The 16,541-nt window shown below is 40.4% G+C and overlaps 1 protein-coding gene across 1 annotated transcript in view; it reads left to right on the top strand.

Annotated features, from left to right (window-relative positions):
• Positions 1-518: 518 nt before the first annotated feature.
• Positions 519-16,541, top strand: part of VAMP7 (vesicle associated membrane protein 7) — a 34,347-nt gene continuing 18,324 nt past the window's right edge. The window contains exons 1-5 of the mRNA XM_007956635.2: positions 519-539; positions 663-817; positions 7,004-7,061; positions 9,102-9,239; positions 11,769-11,859. Coding sequence (XP_007954826.2) covers positions 519-539; positions 663-817; positions 7,004-7,061; positions 9,102-9,239; positions 11,769-11,859 — 463 coding nt within the window. The remainder of the gene's footprint in view (positions 540-662; positions 818-7,003; positions 7,062-9,101; positions 9,240-11,768; positions 11,860-16,541) is intronic.

The following is a 16,541-nucleotide window of genomic DNA, read 5'->3' as shown; positions in this document are numbered from 1 at the left end:
CAGTGGGTTAAAGGATGTTGTTGTTGTTGTTATGTGCCGTCAAGTCGGCCCCGACTCATAGCGACCCCTCCTTGGGTTTCCGAGGCAGTATCGCTACGGAAGTAGGATTGCCCAACCCTCCTTCAAAGGATAAAGACTTTAAATCCCTTTGCCATATATGGCCATTGCCTCTCAAAAGGATTCTATCAATTTGTACTGTATAATTTATAAATGCTGTCTACTAGTGTGATGTATATGTGAGTTTAATATCATATTTTTATGTCTCTATACATATGTGGACGTCCCTGAGTGGCGCAAATGGTTAGGCGTTGGGCTCGACTATTAGCCGAAAGAGCCCTTTAGCAAAAGCGTGGTGGTTCACATCCACCTAGAGGTGCCTCGGCAGTAAGGCTTGGCGACGTGCTTCCAAAAGGTCCCAGCCGTGAAAACCCATGGGGTGCAGTTCTACTCTGCACACCTGGGGTCCCCAGGAGTCGGAGTTGACTCCACGGAAACTAACAACAGTAACAGAAATACGCATGCATATCCAGCGTAAGTTAGTAAGCTATTGGAGATGTTCAGTACTATCTCCAGGTAATGTTAATAAATGATAGCATGTTACTTTTGAAAGATTATGTCAAATAAATATTCTAAATCTTGTGTGTCTTTTTTCCTTTTCATAGATTGAAGCTATGGCCATTCTATTTGCTGTTGTTGCCAGGGGAACCACTATCCTTGCCAAACATGCTTGGTGTGGCGGAAACTTCCTGGAGGTGACAGAGCAGATTCTGGCTAAGATACCTTCTGAAAATAACAAACTAACATACTCACATGGCAAGTGAGTTCTGCTTTGCATGTGGTAGAAGGGGAAAGAAAACATGGTAGATAATTTGAATAAGTTCACAGAACAGTAACCTTTACCAGCTTAGAAAACATCTGTTTTTGTTCATTATAAATTTAATTTGTGATTCTTATGTTCCATCATTAAAGTAATAATAATTTATTTCAAAGAAATACATAGAAACATTATGTGTAAAACTAATTTTGCTATAGGGCTCTAGGCTATGTAAAACTTGATACAGGTAAGATAAATTATGCTCCTTTGTTCGTCCCTTCAGTAAATATTTCCCTATTGCTAGACACCTTGCTTGGTGCTGGGGATACAAGGATCAGTATTTGCCCACATAGAGGTTATAGTTGAGAGGGAGACAGAACCATAGGTAATTAGAGTGGCAGGTGGGAGGTAGTGGTTAGGAGGATAGAATTCCAGGTAGAAGGAAAAGCAGATAGAGAGGTATGGAGTCGAGAGATTATAGGGTCTGTTTAGGGAGATGCAGTTGTTCTCTATGGCCGGTGCCCAGGTTGGTGAGAGAGAGAAAGAGATGTGGGTAGAGAGAAGTCATAAGGGGTTGGCCTTTATCCTGAAGGCAGTGGGAAGGCACTGAACGTGTTCAGCCAGACTTTGACGAGGTCGGGTTTTGCTTTAGAAAGCTCCCTCTGGTGGCTGGTTGGAGAATGAATTGGAGAGAGCATCGATGGGAAATGTTAGGAATCAGATAAAAAAGTCCCTCAGTCTTCCTCACACTGACTTATGAATGTGTTACTTAACCCATCATTCTTTATTTATGTCTTGTCTCAGAAGAAGGTCCTTAGTACACTCTAGGGCTAATACCTGGTATAAGTTAGAGTACAGTTCAAGCTACTGTAAAAAAGAATTCCCAAAATATAGTGGTTTAAGAGATAGTGCAGAGATGAGTGGTTTAGTGCTAATGGCATTGCTCTGCCATTCTCAGTAAGGAGCTCTGGGGGTGCAGTGCATAAGGCACTTGGCCGCTAACCAGAAGGTTGGCAGTGCAAACCCACCAGCCACTCCTCGGGAGGAACAGGAGACAATCGACGTCCGTAAAGATTTATAGCCTTGGAAACCCAATGGGGGTTGCTTTGATTTGGAATCTACTCAGTGCCAGTGCGTTTGGTTTTTGGCCATGCTCAGTTAGTGGCTTCTATGTCTGACCATCCGGTGACTCCTGTGTGGCACACTGACCATAAACTAAAATATAAGTCATCTTTTCTGCTGCTCCCTAGCCCAGCTCAATAGACAATGGTGGCCTAAGAACAGGATGAGTAGGAACAGGGTCACCACCGTTAAAAACTCCCATTTGGAAAGGGGAAGAATGTGGAACATGTAGAAGTCACTGATTACCAGCAGTGATCAAAGAACTGCTTTGCAGCAGCTTCAGAGACTGCCTGCTGGGACTGTAGACTGGTTAGTGGTTTGGAAAAGCTCCCTGACTTTTCACCCTGACCTTTGCTTTGCTCTCTGGAAGGTTCTTCCTGGTTCATTACTATCTCTGGCTGTACCTGAAAGGGGTGTTGGAGAGTATGTCATCTTTGGGAATAGTACAGGTTTGGGGGCTTAGAGGCTCCTTTCAGAGTTGCACAATCACAGACTCCTGTAGATATGGCTTTGTCATTTCTCCCAAAACTTATTAGGCTTATGGTCTATGTGTATCTAGTCAGTCACCAGAAAAGGCTATCTCAGTTTCCTAGGGCTGCCATAACAGAAATACCACAAGTGGGTGGCTTTGAAGAGCAGAAATGTATTTTTTCACAGTTCTGGAGGCTGAAAGTCCAAATCAGGGTCTGGGCCATGTCTCTTCCTTCTGTGGGCCTCTCTCCTAGTTTCTGGTGTCTGCCAGTGATTGTGGTTGTGTCCCCATGTGGCATTTCTCTTCCCCCATAAGTCTCTGCCTATGTTCTGCTCATTTTCTAACTCAAAAGTGACTATGTTTAGGACCTACTCTACTTTGGTATAAGGAGCTCAGGTGGCACAGTGCCTAAGGCATGTGATGCTAACCAGAAGGCTGGCGGTTCAAACCCACCGGCCACTCCTCGGAAGGAAGGTTGGACAATCTACTCCTATAGAGATGACACCTCGGAAACCCAAGGAGGGGTTGCTTTGAGTCGGATCCGACTCAACGGCAGTGAGTTGAGTTGCCTTGAGTTCTACTCTGGTATAACCTCAGTAACATAGCAAGAAAAACCCAATTTCCAAGACTTCCACACTTGGTCAGGGGAATAGTTCAGTCCATACAAATGAGCAGAGCAAGCAGCGACACATAAAGAGATGTGAGCAGTCTGGGCCCTCCCCCAGTTCTCTCTTGCACCCTCTAATCCTAATATTAGCTCAAAACCAACCAAACCCAACCCTTGGTTTTTCTCCAATAATCATGTTCCATTGTACCAGTCAGAAATATCTTTTCTTGCCATACACCAACAGAAAAGAGTCCATTTTACTGTATGAAAATTAAAAAAACAAAATGAAAAATTATCTTTTTTTAATTGCCTCAGTCATCTCTTCAAGTTTTTTTTTTCCCTACCTGATTAACCCCCATTCTTCTTCAAGGAGTTCTGGTGGTGCAGTGGTTAAAACAAAGCAAAACGTTGCTGGTTTGAACCCACCAACTTCTCTGTTGGAGAAAGACGAATTAGTCTGCTTCCATAAACATTTACAGCCTTGGAAACCCTGTGGAGCACTTCCACTCTGTCCTCTTGGGGTGCTATGAGTCGGAATCGATTCCACAGCAGTGGGTGTGGTTTGGGCTTTGCTTCTGTGCAGACTGACAGCCTAGGAAGCCCCGTGGGCCAGTTCCACTCTGTACCCTAGGGGCGCTTTGAGTTGGAATTGACTCCATGGCAGTGGGTTTGGTTTGGAGTTTGCTTCTGTAAAGATTGACAGCCTTGCAGGCCCTGTGGGGCAGTTCCACTCTGTCGTCTAGGGGCTCTGTGAGTCAGAATGAACTCCACGGTAGTGGGTTTGATTTGGACTTTGACTCCCTTTCTTCATCTCCAAACTTACAAGAGGAGCTAATACTTTTTGCCTCAACATCCTGCCTTCCATCCCCACCGTTGGAATGAAACTGCTTCCACTGAATGTTAACTTCTGAATCTATATTTCTAATCATGACTTCACTAATGTATGACATATCCATATTACTAAACTGCTACAATGGAAACACATTCATGGGAATGCCTTATGGATACTTCAGACTTGGTATGTGCACAGTTAAACATCACCTCCCCCCAGAAATTTGGCCATCCTCTTGTTCCTCCTTTCTTTAACAGGCTCATCAACTACTCAGTTGGCTAAGCCTGAAACTTAAGAATCATATTGACTTCTTCATCTTGTCCTTGTCATGTTCCTTCAAGAGATACTTCAGTTGATCCCTTCTCAACTGTCTGTGTTAATTCAGGCTTTCTGGCTTCTAGTTGCTCCCTCCTTTAATGTGTATTTCCAGTGCTTGTAATACTACTTCTTGCTTAAAACCCATTGCTTTAGGAATAATGCCCAAACTCACCCTTCACAATTTGGTCCATTCCCCACCTTTCTAACTTTATCGTCATAGTCCTGCTTTCTGTTTCCTGACTTAGCTGTACATCTCCTTGGAATGTTCTTTCCTTCTTATGCCTCCTGCTAAACTTTTGCTCATTTTTTAGGTGCCACATGAAATAATACTTTATTGATTATTACTTTCATGCTTCTAAAAGTGAGGTTCCTAGTGTGTGTTTCCTGCAGCAGGTTTCCTTTCCCTCGGGATAAAGTTTCTTCACATTCCTTGATGTGACTTGGAAGATTCTTCCAGATCTGCCCCTGCTCCCATCTCTCAGTTTGGTTCTCCAGCCAGACTTAGCTCTTTTCTGTTCAGTGCGAGCTTCTTTCTCTCTTCCTGCCCTTTGCTGTATCTATTTAATCACACTTATTTTTTAATCTGACTTTGTTGTCTTGAGCTTAGATGATTCCTCTTTTAGAAAGTTACCCTGAACCCCAAGACTAGGTCACATCCACCCTTTTTCTGTATGTCTCCATAGCATCCTTTGTTTATCCATATTGTACTACTTATCCCACTGTTTCAGTAGCCTCATATGTATGTGAGAACTGGACAGTGAATAAGGAGGACCACAGAAGAATTGGTGCCTTTGAGTTGTGGTTTTGATGAAGATTATTGAACACACCATGAACTGCTTGAAGAACAAACAATTCTGTCTTGGAGGAAGTACCGCTGGAATGTTTCTTAGAAGCAAGAATGGCCAGATTTCGTCTCTCCTCCTTTGGTCATATTGTCAGAAGGGATCGGTCCCTGGAGAAGGATATCATGCTAGGTAAAGTGTAGGGTCAGTGTGAAAGGGGAAGCCCCTTCATGAGATGGGTTTCCACAGCAGCTGCAGTGACGGGTTCAAGCAAAGATTGTGATGGTGGCGCAGGACCGGGCAGGGGTTCGTTCTGTGAGTCAGAGCTGCCCTGATAGCACCTAATAATGACATCCCGCTGGTAAAGTTGCAGTCTTTAGTGTTTACATCTGTCCATGACTGTAGTCTCCAAGTATGGCTTAGGAGAAAAAAAGTTCGTGGGAATAATGATGACCTTCATTTTGGACATGCTGTCTTTAAGTTGGCTGTGGATGGTACGTGGAGTTTGGTATGTCTGAAAGACAGTAAGTAGTACGTATAGACATGGAACTTAGGAGATAGGTCAGGTCTATATTTGGGGATAATTGACAACAAAACATCAACAACAAAACGTGAGAGTGGATGCCACCCTCAAGGAGTATGTGTGAGAAAAGCAGGGGGCTAAGGATTCTGGAAGGCATCGACATAGAGGGAAAGAAATTATGACATAAACCAGGCAAGCATGGTGTCAAGAAATCCCCAGAAAACACTTACCAGAAGGAACGAGCCATTTGCTATGACAGCGTGAGAGTCGGGTAGAAACAGTGTCAGACGAGCCGAGGAAGACATTTTGCTTGAGTTCTCATACCTCCTCATAATTCATATCAGGCCTTCATGTGGAGGTTAAGAATATCATTCGAAAGGTCCCCCATCTACCCGGTTGACCAAGCTGAAACCTTTTTATAGTAGAGCTCTGTTACCTCAGTGGTCACTTTTCAAGTTCTATAAATGTTACCCATCTCTGTCTCTTCTTTACTGATCCTGCTGTCGTCATTGTTTCTCACCCGCTTGACTGCAGTAGTCTCTGGTCCTTTGACTCAAAACACTAGCCAAAGCATCTTTTTAAAGTGCAAATCTTGTCACATTCTCCTCAGGCTAAAACCCTTCAGTGCTCCTTCATTGTTTTTAGGATAATGCACAGTGTGCTTTGTCACGTCTTTATAACCTGGTATTTGCTTCTGTCTCCAGCCTCATGAGTCTGGGCAGTTTGTTTGTGCCATATGTTGTACACTCTAGACATACGAACTAATTTTTAGTTGCCTGTACCCATATGTTCTCTCGTTACCAGGCCTCTGTGTTCACTGGTCCTTCCCTCAGAAACATTTTCACTCGTTCTGCACCTGGCCATCTCTCACTCCTTCATCAGTCCTCAGCTCAGACATCACTTGCTCTGTGACGTCTTTCCTGTGCCCTTTCCCCCAGCCTCCGTCAGGTCCCTCCGCTGTGTCACAGCATCATGCACTGCTTTCCGTTCCCCTGGCACTGTACTTACTGTGCTCACTGAAATTTCCTGTACTGTGATCTGTGAAGGCAGGGACTGAGGGTTCTTTTGCTGTCTTCAGCACCTAGCACAGTAAGTGACCCAAAGGAGATACTCAAATAGATGTTGTCAGTAGGTATTCAGTAGGAAAGGTGTTTGCTTTAAGATCTTAGGAAAAAGTAAGGAAGACGGGGGGGGGGCCCATTGGGGATTAATCTTAATTACATGTCTTTTCTTAGATGTCACCTCTTGTTCAGGCCTCAGGAGTCCAGTTATACTTTGGCAGCTCTCCTATTAATGGGTAATACACATGCAGTTGTGCTGTGTTGCTGCAGTAGAGACCTTCTTTTCCTTCCGTATTTACTCTTGTCAGTCTGACTGGAGAGAAATAGTGTATGGGGGCGGGAGAGAGGGAGTATAAACTATATCTGTACGTAATTTGCTGACCTTGGCAGTACTGAATTTGCTTATATATACATAGAGGTGAAAGAAATGTTGCTTATAACCACAGTAAGTTTTATATCTTTTATTCTACAGTTATTTGTTTCATTACATCTGCCAAGACAGGATTGTATATCTTTGTATCACTGATGATGTAAGTAACTTGAATACATACTGCTATTTAACTGTGTATACTGTTAATACAGTAAGTTCTTAATTACCTATACCCTGGAGGCGCAATGTTTAAATAGTCGGTTGCTAACTGAAAGGTCAGCACTTCAAACCTGCCAGCCACTCCTCGAGAGAAAGATGAGACAGTCTGCTTTTGTAAAGAGTTACAGCCTTGGAAACCCTGTGGGGCAGTTCTATTCCGTCCTATAAGGTTGCTTTGGATCGAAATAGACTTAATGGCAACAGATGGTTCAGTTTTGGTATGGAGGGTAATGGTGATGTACATAGAACTTTCCATAGCTGGAATTTTTTTTTTCTATACTTTGCATTTATCATATAGAACAGCAAATGACGAGAAGAGTTTTATCTAGGTATATGCAAATCACCCAGGTTTTGGTAGTGTTTTAGCTTAACCTCTTGCAACTTCTAGTATGCTGTGATAATTAGTGCTCTTAATTCCAATCTTTTACTATCAAATCCTCTGAAAAAATTTGTTTAACTGCCATATTAAATTAAGTAGATCATTTCATCCCTATAGGCAATAGGTAATGAAGACTTCAATGTATATGGACTTTGGAAAACAAAATCAGAGTGCATTACAATTGGCTACACAAACCTCAAGTTTATTTATGAGGTTTTTGATTATCTGTGGGTGCTAGACACAAAATGTTCAATAACTTCATGGTATTATTAAGCTTCCTTCTCTGCTGTCTTCAGTGTCAGGTTCATCCTACGTCAGTTCCCCTTATGGCTCCATGGAGTAACATATTCTTTATCTACTTCTAGAGAAGAGCTATGGTGTCTTCTTGAGTCTCTAATCACAGGACTCTTCATTTCATATCTAATTGTCTAGATTAGGTCACATGCTAATTTCTTAACTGATCACTGACAACCAAAACCAAACCAAACCCACTACCATCAAATTGATTCCAACTCACGGTGACCCCCATTGGGTTTCCAAGGTGGTAAATCTTTACAGAAGTAGATTGCCCAGTCTTGCTTCTGCAGAGTGGCTGCGGCACGAGGTTTGAACCACCAACCTCTGGTTAGCAGTCAGATACCTTAGGCACTATGCTACCAGAGCTCATTGATGACTGACAAGGGGAATGGAATTAGCATGATTGCCATAGATCAGGGTTCCTAACCCTTTTGACACTATGATTCCCTCTCAGAATGTTTTTAAATGTATAAAATAAAACACATAAAGGAAACTAGTTATTGAAATAAAATACTGTAAATATTTGAAAATTAATATAGTAATGTGTGATTGTAAATACATGAAGTAACAAGATCCTAGTCATAGATCTGATAGCTACAGTCATTTTGAAATTGGGTGAATGTAAATGATGTTTTAAGATACCTATAACTGTGATGGTATAGGAAAAAAAAGGATTTCTATTGGTTACAAAGTTATGGGTACTGTTTACTACTACTTTGGTTTGTTACGTACATTCACAATTAAAACCTAAGTTAAAGGTTGGGGAAAATAATGAAATTTTTTTTTTCCTAAGTACATGGGACTCCTGTTATATATGTGTATGTGTATAACAAATTTTTGACTGGCTAGGATTAGGCAAGGACATGTCACTTGTGAGCTGTTAAAATGTGCTATCATATTGAAAAAAAATAGTGGTCATCTCAGTAGCATTATCTTTGTACAGGAAAGACTGTCTATTCTGGATGTGTGGAATGTCTTCATGTGCTGGACCTAATAGATCCTATGAGACATGTGGAGGAAGTAAAAACCCCAGTTCCTGCCCTCAAGAAGCATCCTCATATTCAGTTGGAAGTGATCAAACATATCTGAATTTGAATCTCAGCTCTTCCATTCACTAAGTGTTGACTTTGAGAAAGTTACTTAACTCTGCAGAGCTTTAGTTTCCTTATCTGTAAACTGGGGCCAAGACTAGTTCCTACTTCATAGAGTCATTCAGTAAATGGTAGCTGTTTTTATTGTTGTTAGCCATTAGCATCATCTTTCATTCGCTTTCAAAATGTGAGCTCTGTGTTGGTTTCTTTTCAGGATTTTGAACGTTCTCGAGCCTTTACTTTTCTGAATGAGATAAAGAAGAGGTTCCAAACTACATATGGTTCAAGAGCACAGACAGCACTTCCATATGCCATGAATAGCGAGTTCTCGGGTGTCTTGGCTGCACAGCTGGTAAGATTTTTCTTCTTTATGACCTTAAAGTATCTTGACTATAGAGGACCCAGACCTGCAATAAACTTTTCTAATTGTGTTACTATCTTTGGCTGGATTCTCTAGGGGAGCAAAACCAGTGAAGTATAAGAAGATTTATTTCAAGGACATGGCTCATGCAGTTTGGAGGCTGGCATGTCCCAGATCCATGGGTCAGGTGTCAGACTGGAGGCTTCTTCTGACTTAATGATTATAGGGGCTGATGAACCCAAAATCAGTAGGTCAGGTGGCAGGCTGCCAAGAACCAGAGGTCAGAGGATGATGAGTTGGGTGCAAGATTGAGCGATCTGCCAGAATATCCATATATATTGGGTGCAGACCACACCCACAAGGAAACTCCCTTTACATCAGATCAGAAAATGGGGAGTAATTACATAATACTGAGAATCATGGCTTAGCCAAGTTGATAGATAACATTAACCAACACAATTCTTGTAAGCCACTGTACCAAAACTTTGCTGATAACAAAATGTAAAGGGCCAATTGTAGGATGGCAAGCTAATAATCAGTAATATTCTCTATTTGTAGTGGCCAGAGTATCACAGGATGGGGAAGAACATTAAAGATGATCTAGTTCAATTACCCATCTAATGTTTAAAATCCATTGAACATGACAATTGGTCTTTTAACCTACACATTAACCTTCTACCCTCTCATAACATTAATGTTTGAACAGCTCAAATGAATCCTTTGAAATGCCTTTCATCTGTAAGAATCCCTAAGTGTCAACTCAGTGAAGTTTTATAGACATATACACCCGTGAACACCTCCCCAGGCAAGACAGAGAATATTTCCATTGCCCTCAAAGTACCTTCAAGTCCCCTGGTAGTCAATCCCTTCCCCCACTCTGCTCCCAGGCAACCACTTACCTGTTTACTGTCACTATAAATTAGTTTAATCTTTTCTAGAGTTTTATATCCATGGAGTCATACAGTATGTTCTCTTTGTGTCTTATTTTGCTCAGTGAAAGGTTTTTTGATATTCATCCATGTTGTGTCCACAATCCATAGTTTGCTCTGTTTTTTTTTTTTCTGAGTCGTATTATATGCATATACCACAGAATGTTGCTGGATATTTGAGTTGTTCCAGTTTTCAGCTATCATGAATAAAGCTGCTATGAGATCCACGTTATGAGTCTTTGTGTGGACATAGTTTTTATGTCTCTTGGGTAAATACCTAGGAGTGGAATTGCTGAGTCATATGGTAAGTGATGTTTAATTTTATAATAAATCACCAACTCTTTTCCAAAGTGGTCCTACCATTTTATACACCTGGTCACACTTCTCTACATCCTTGCCAGTACTTGATTAGGTCATCATTTTCCTTTTCACCATTCTGTGGGTGCGGAGTGATTCTCATTGTGGATTTCACTGATGACTAATGACAGTGAGCACCTTTAAAAATACTTAACTTTTATCCATGAGACTACTTGAGTGCAAAGACATAAGCTGTGGCTAGGATTTTATTGTGAATCATTAAAAAAATCTTACTGTAAATGAATTCGTTTCACTTCTGTATTCTTTTTAATATTTTTAAGTATTACACTTCTAACTATATGTTCCTCTGAGAATGAAGTTCCTCTAAATAGTTATAGTTTTAAACCTTTTTTATTCAAGCAGTTGGTTTTGTTTCATACTCCCCACTAGGAAATACGCATATATGTGAAACTGTGAAATACCACCAAAAAAATACACTAAGGCACAGGTAAAAGTCAACAGGTTCAGTGACAGCAGAACTTTCCACTTAGCCAGGTTATCATTAGCTTCAGTACTACATAGCCCTCAGAACAAATCTATGCCAGAGTTTTTTTCCTCTGTAAACATACTATAAAGTTTTGGGGTAGATTAAAAAATGTCCTCTCTTTGTAGCACTTTTACTAAGCATTGTCTGTTTCTAACGTGTATATTAAGCACACCATAATTGTTAGCTTGTTGTTGTTGTTGTTATGTGCCGTTGAGTCGGCCCCGACTCATAGCGACCCCTCCTTGGGTTTCCGAGGCAGTATCACTACGGAAGTAGCTCGCCCATCTTCCTTCCGAGGAGTGGCTGGTGGATTTGAACCTCCAGCCTTCTGATTAGCAGTCAGGTGCCTTAGCCACTATGCTATCAGAGCTCCCTAATTAGCTGTGGATGATAATTTCTGTGTACATTGTCATCAACATTTTAGATTGTAAAGCCGATGTGAGAAGCCTGAGCGTAGACTATACATCCCTACTATCAGAAGTACTCTCTGCTTTTGCCCCAAGAGTCTCACAGTTCCCTTTATTTTTTTATACTATGATACTTTTATTTCATATAGAAGCATTTTTTTTGTTACCTTTTTTTCCCTCTTAGTTCTGATAACATTTTTCTAATGAGTGACATCTGTGTTTTATATCAGTACCCACTGCCATCAATAGCATTCCGCACTGTCAATTGTCACTCCTCTTGTTCTGTTTCCTGTTGTGAATAAAGTCTGAGTGCCATAAGTTAACCCTTATTTCCCTATAGAAACATCACTCCGAGAATAAGGGCCTAGACAAAGTGGTGGAGACTCAAGCCCAAGTGGATGAACTAAAAGGAATCATGGTCAGAAACATAGGTATGTTTTATGGAATTGTCCACATGCTTGTGGGCAATATTGATGACAATACATAACTTGATTGGGGTCAAATTATTCTAGAAAGGCTGAAACAGCATTTCCTTACTCCTTACTCTTACTATTAGAAGCTGAGCGTCAGCTGACACAGGGAGGTTACTTTCCTATGATGCTGTCTACTTGGATGAATGGTTTCTTTTTAGTACCTTATAACTGGTCTTCATTCTAAATTTGTTAGTTTGCTGAGCAAGACTATTCTCTAAGAACCTTAGTGTAACACTTAAGCAATTTAGAAACAGTCAGTTTTGACTGGAGTCCCTAGATTGCGGGTATTATCGGTAGATACGAAAAATTTAATGATATCACCTCCTTAGCAAGTTTGTAGCTCTTGATTAAGAGGGAAAGAATTGGACCAAACACTGGATTGTTGTATTTGTCAAAATGATGAACTATTTTACAGTTTCCATCTAATGACCTATTTTCATTTGGTCATATTTAGCACATTAAAGTAATCTATAAAACAGTATCAAGTTTACTTTGTTACTGATTTATGCATTTAATATCTCGATTTAGGATGATGCTAATTCTTAAAAGCACTGATTCGCAAAGCTGAGGCCCCAGACCAGCAGCTTCAGCATCAGCTGGGAACTGTTACAAATGCAAATTCTCGGGCCCCGCCCCGTACCCACTGAAGCAGAAACTCGGGCGTGAGGCCTCGGATGCTGGGAACCACTGCTAGAAGTGTATCTTCCGAGGGAAACAGCTTACAAACCACTTTTTAAAAATTGAGTGAAAAATACTACTTACATAATTGCTTTGTAAGATTTCATTGAGGTGTTGTTAAATCTCATAAATGTCACTTTATCTATAATTTTGAATTTACCATTTGCATTATATTTACATTTATTATTAGAGCAGTTACAAATCACAAAAAGACATTTAAAAAATTTTGCCTGAGGCGTTTGACTGCTAAGCAGAAGGCTGGTAGTTCAGAGCTACCAGCCATTCCTCCGAAGGAACGTTGGGCCATCTACTTCTGTAGAGATACTGCCTCGGAAGGGTCACTCACTGTGAGTCGAATCGACTCAGTGGCAGTGAGTCTGGTGTGGACTGTAACAGAATCATTTCTATTTTTTGTTCTTTAAATTTTTATCCACATGTATATATACATAGTTACATAGTCATAGTTTACATTCAGTTTTGTCTTTTTACTTAACATTATTTGTGGATGCTTTTGGAGGCAGTATAATATAGTGATCAAGATTTGAAGTCCTACGTGGCTGAGGTGTGAGTCCCGAGTACACTTAGAACCAGCTTTTAGCCCCTTGAGCAAGTCTCTCACTTCTGTGAGCTTTATTTCCTAGTCTTCAAAAAAGGCTACCAGGGTAAAAGAGGTAATGTATATAAAGCACTTTGTTCAGTGCCTGGCACATACTAAGAGTTTAATAATTGTTAGCTGCTATTAGTTTATGTATCTACTTGCCTTTATATTTATCATTTTATTTCATTGAGTTATAGCATAGGTTACCTAACCATGTCCTTATTGTTGCAAATTTAGTTTCTTTAGAGCAGTGTTACTCAGCTGTTTTCCTCAGCCACCAAATAAGACACTTGCTCAAGAGTGGAAGTCAACGCTCTGCTTCCTTCATTGAGAACGTTTTGCTATGAAAATGATGTCGGTTGGAGTAAACAATGTGCTTAGACACTTAAATGTACCAGTAACAAACACTTTAGGTAGCATTGATTTAGAGGTTTGTGTTACAACAGTAGTACTGTTATAAATGTCTTCTGCCTATTGTGTTTCTCTTACTTTCTTGAGATTAATTCTCAGAAATGTGATTAAGAAATCAAAAGGCAGAAAGAGAGGAAGAAGGAGAGTCCGAAATCGAGGTAGGGAATGGAATGCGTGGCTGATTGCCTCCATGCACAATAGCCTCCTTTGCCAGGAGACCAGAAGAGCTGGATGGTGCCTGGCTACCATTACTGAGCATTTTGATCAAAGAGTCTATAGCAGTATCCTCATCAAAAGGGGGGAAATGTAGAACAGAATTTCATATTTTCATTAAATCCAGGCTTTCTGGAGCCATGGAGGCTAAATGAAACCCTAAAACTATTGGCCTGAGATAATTTTTAAACCTTAAACCAAAAATATCCCCTGAAGTCGTCTTTAAACAAAACAATAGTTTAGCTTAATTAGTAAAGAAAGTCTGTCTTGAGCATTGTGTATGGGATCAAATTGACAACAACCACTTGAAAGATTAGAGAGGAAACCTAGGGGACAGGGAGTTTATGTTAATGGGGGAGAAACAACTCAGAAAAGGAGGGCAAGAATGGTTGTACAATTCAAAGAATGTAGTCAGTGTCACTGAGTGGCACATGGAGAAATTTGAATTGGTGTATGTTTTGCAGTATATATTAACAGCAACAACAAAATCAATAAAATTACATAAAAAAGAAGTAAAACTTCACAATTGTTGGTTATGAGAGATTGATATCAACAAAGCACAAAAATATAATATGTAGTGGGATTTCTTTGAGGTATATAAGGGTGATTCAGTATTTGAAAATTTATTAATGTAATTCAACGTTTTCATAGACCAAAAGTTCAAAATCATATGATCATCTCCACAGATGTTGAAGAGGTCTTTAACAAAATTCAGTATCCATTCTTACAAAAGAAATCTCAGTAAAATCAGATTAGCAGATACTCCTGCACGTGATACATGCTACAACATGGATGAACCTCCAAAACATGCTGAGTCTTCCTTGAACATTATGCTCTATTGATGTGGGATCAGATTCACAAGGGCAACTCCAGAGGTTACATAGGAAGCATTAGAGGGCAGTGAGTTAACGTTAACGGAGGAGAAACAATTTGGAAAAGGAGGGTGAGAATGGCTGCACGATTTGAAGAACGTTGTCAGTGTTACTGAATTGTATGTGTAGAATTGAACTGGTTTATGTTCTGTGTATATTCTCAAACCACACACACACAAAGTAAGTTAAAAAAAGAAACCAAGAGGCAGAAACATTTTTGTGGATTTTAGGCTGTTTAAAGTGATTTCCTGTTACCGATTTTAATTATTTGTCCAGAGGAAGACTAGAAAATCTGTTGAGAAAGCTATTAATATTTCCTTTCACTTTTTTTTGCCACCAAATGCATTCATTTATTTTGCACGGAAGTAGAAGCAGCCAACTACAGTATTATTTGTTACAGATGGATAAAGTTCCCAGAAAATGAACCTTTTTAACGAACTCCTTTTAAGTGACTTATTTTTAGAATTCAAAGAACAGTTAATGAAAAATTTAGCAAAATCATTTGCAGTCATTTTCCTTTTGTTTTTTTTAACAGCTTTATTGTGATATAATTCATACACCATGTAACTCACCCATTGCAAGTATAGAATGCAATGATTTTTAACTTATTCACAGAATTGTGCATCCATCACCACAATCAAGTTTAGAGTATTTTCATCATCACAAAAAGAAACCCTGTGCATATTAACAGCCACTCCCTATTTCTCCTCAAGCCTCTAGCCCTAGGGAATAATGAATATCTTTTCTGTGTCTACATTTGCCTATTCTGGACGTTTCATATAAATAGAATAATACAATATGTGATCTTTTGTAACTAGCTTCTTTTACTAAACGTTGTTGTGGTTGTTGTTATGTGCCGTCGAGTCTTACCCGACTCATAGCAACCCCTCCTTGGGTTTCCGAGGTGGTATCTCTACAGAAGTAGATGGCCCAACCTTCCTTCTGAGGAGTGGCACCAGCCTTCTGGGTAGCAGTCAGATACCAGAGCTCCTTTACTAAGTATAATCTTTTTTTTTTTTTTTTTAATTGTGAGTTGAGTGAAAGTCTACAGAGCAAACTCATTTTCCATACAGCAGTTCATACACATTTTGTTTCATGACATTGATTGCATTCCCCTACAATGTAACAACTCTCTTTCCACTCCTCTCTGTGGTTACCTTTTCCCTGTGTCCTTTCCTATGCATCCTTGCCCTCTGAGCTGTCTCCCCATGCAAATACTGCCATTTGGCTCTCCTATGATTGGTTGTTCTAAGGAGTGTACCTACCTGGTGTAAATGTTCACCTTATATGTCTGTCTGTTGTTTGGCTGCAAGCCATGGGAATGAGTTCAGTTCCAGGCCCAAAGGGTGACTAGGGGCCATAGTCTTGGGGGTTTCCCCACTCTCCATCAGACCAGTAAGCCTGGTCTGTTTTATGATTTTGAGTTTTGTTCCACATTTTTCTCTCACTCTATCCAGGATCTCTTGCACTGGTTCCTTTCCTAGTGGTTGACAGTGGTGGCTGGGCACCATCTAGTTCTTCTGGTTTCAGGGTCGTGTAGGCTGAGCATGAATCCACTATAGTCCACTAGTCCCTTGGATTTATTGTTTCCATGCATATTTGGCTTTCTTCATTCTTCTGTGCTCTGGATGAGGAGAGACCAATTGTTGTATATAGATGGCCGCTTGCAAGCTTTTAAGGCCCTGGTCACCACTCTCACCAAAGTAGGATGGAGAGCAGTGCTTTTATGTAGTTAAGTTATGCTAATTGAACTTACTGTCCCCTGGGACCATAGTCCCAATCCCAGGGGCTTAGTGACTCCTTCCTCAGGATGTTTGGCTGTGGCTAAGAAGTTATCATCACTTTGCCTTGTTAACTCTATTATATAT

The sequence above is a fragment of the Orycteropus afer genome, unplaced genomic scaffold, assembly GCF_000298275.1.
Source record: "Orycteropus afer afer isolate SDZICR_OR568_19922 unplaced genomic scaffold, OryAfe1.0 scaffold00647, whole genome shotgun sequence".
Classification (NCBI taxonomy): Eukaryota; Metazoa; Chordata; class Mammalia; order Tubulidentata; family Orycteropodidae; genus Orycteropus; species Orycteropus afer.
Note: the sequence above shows the minus strand (reverse complement) of the source record. Positions and strands in the feature narration are given on the sequence as shown.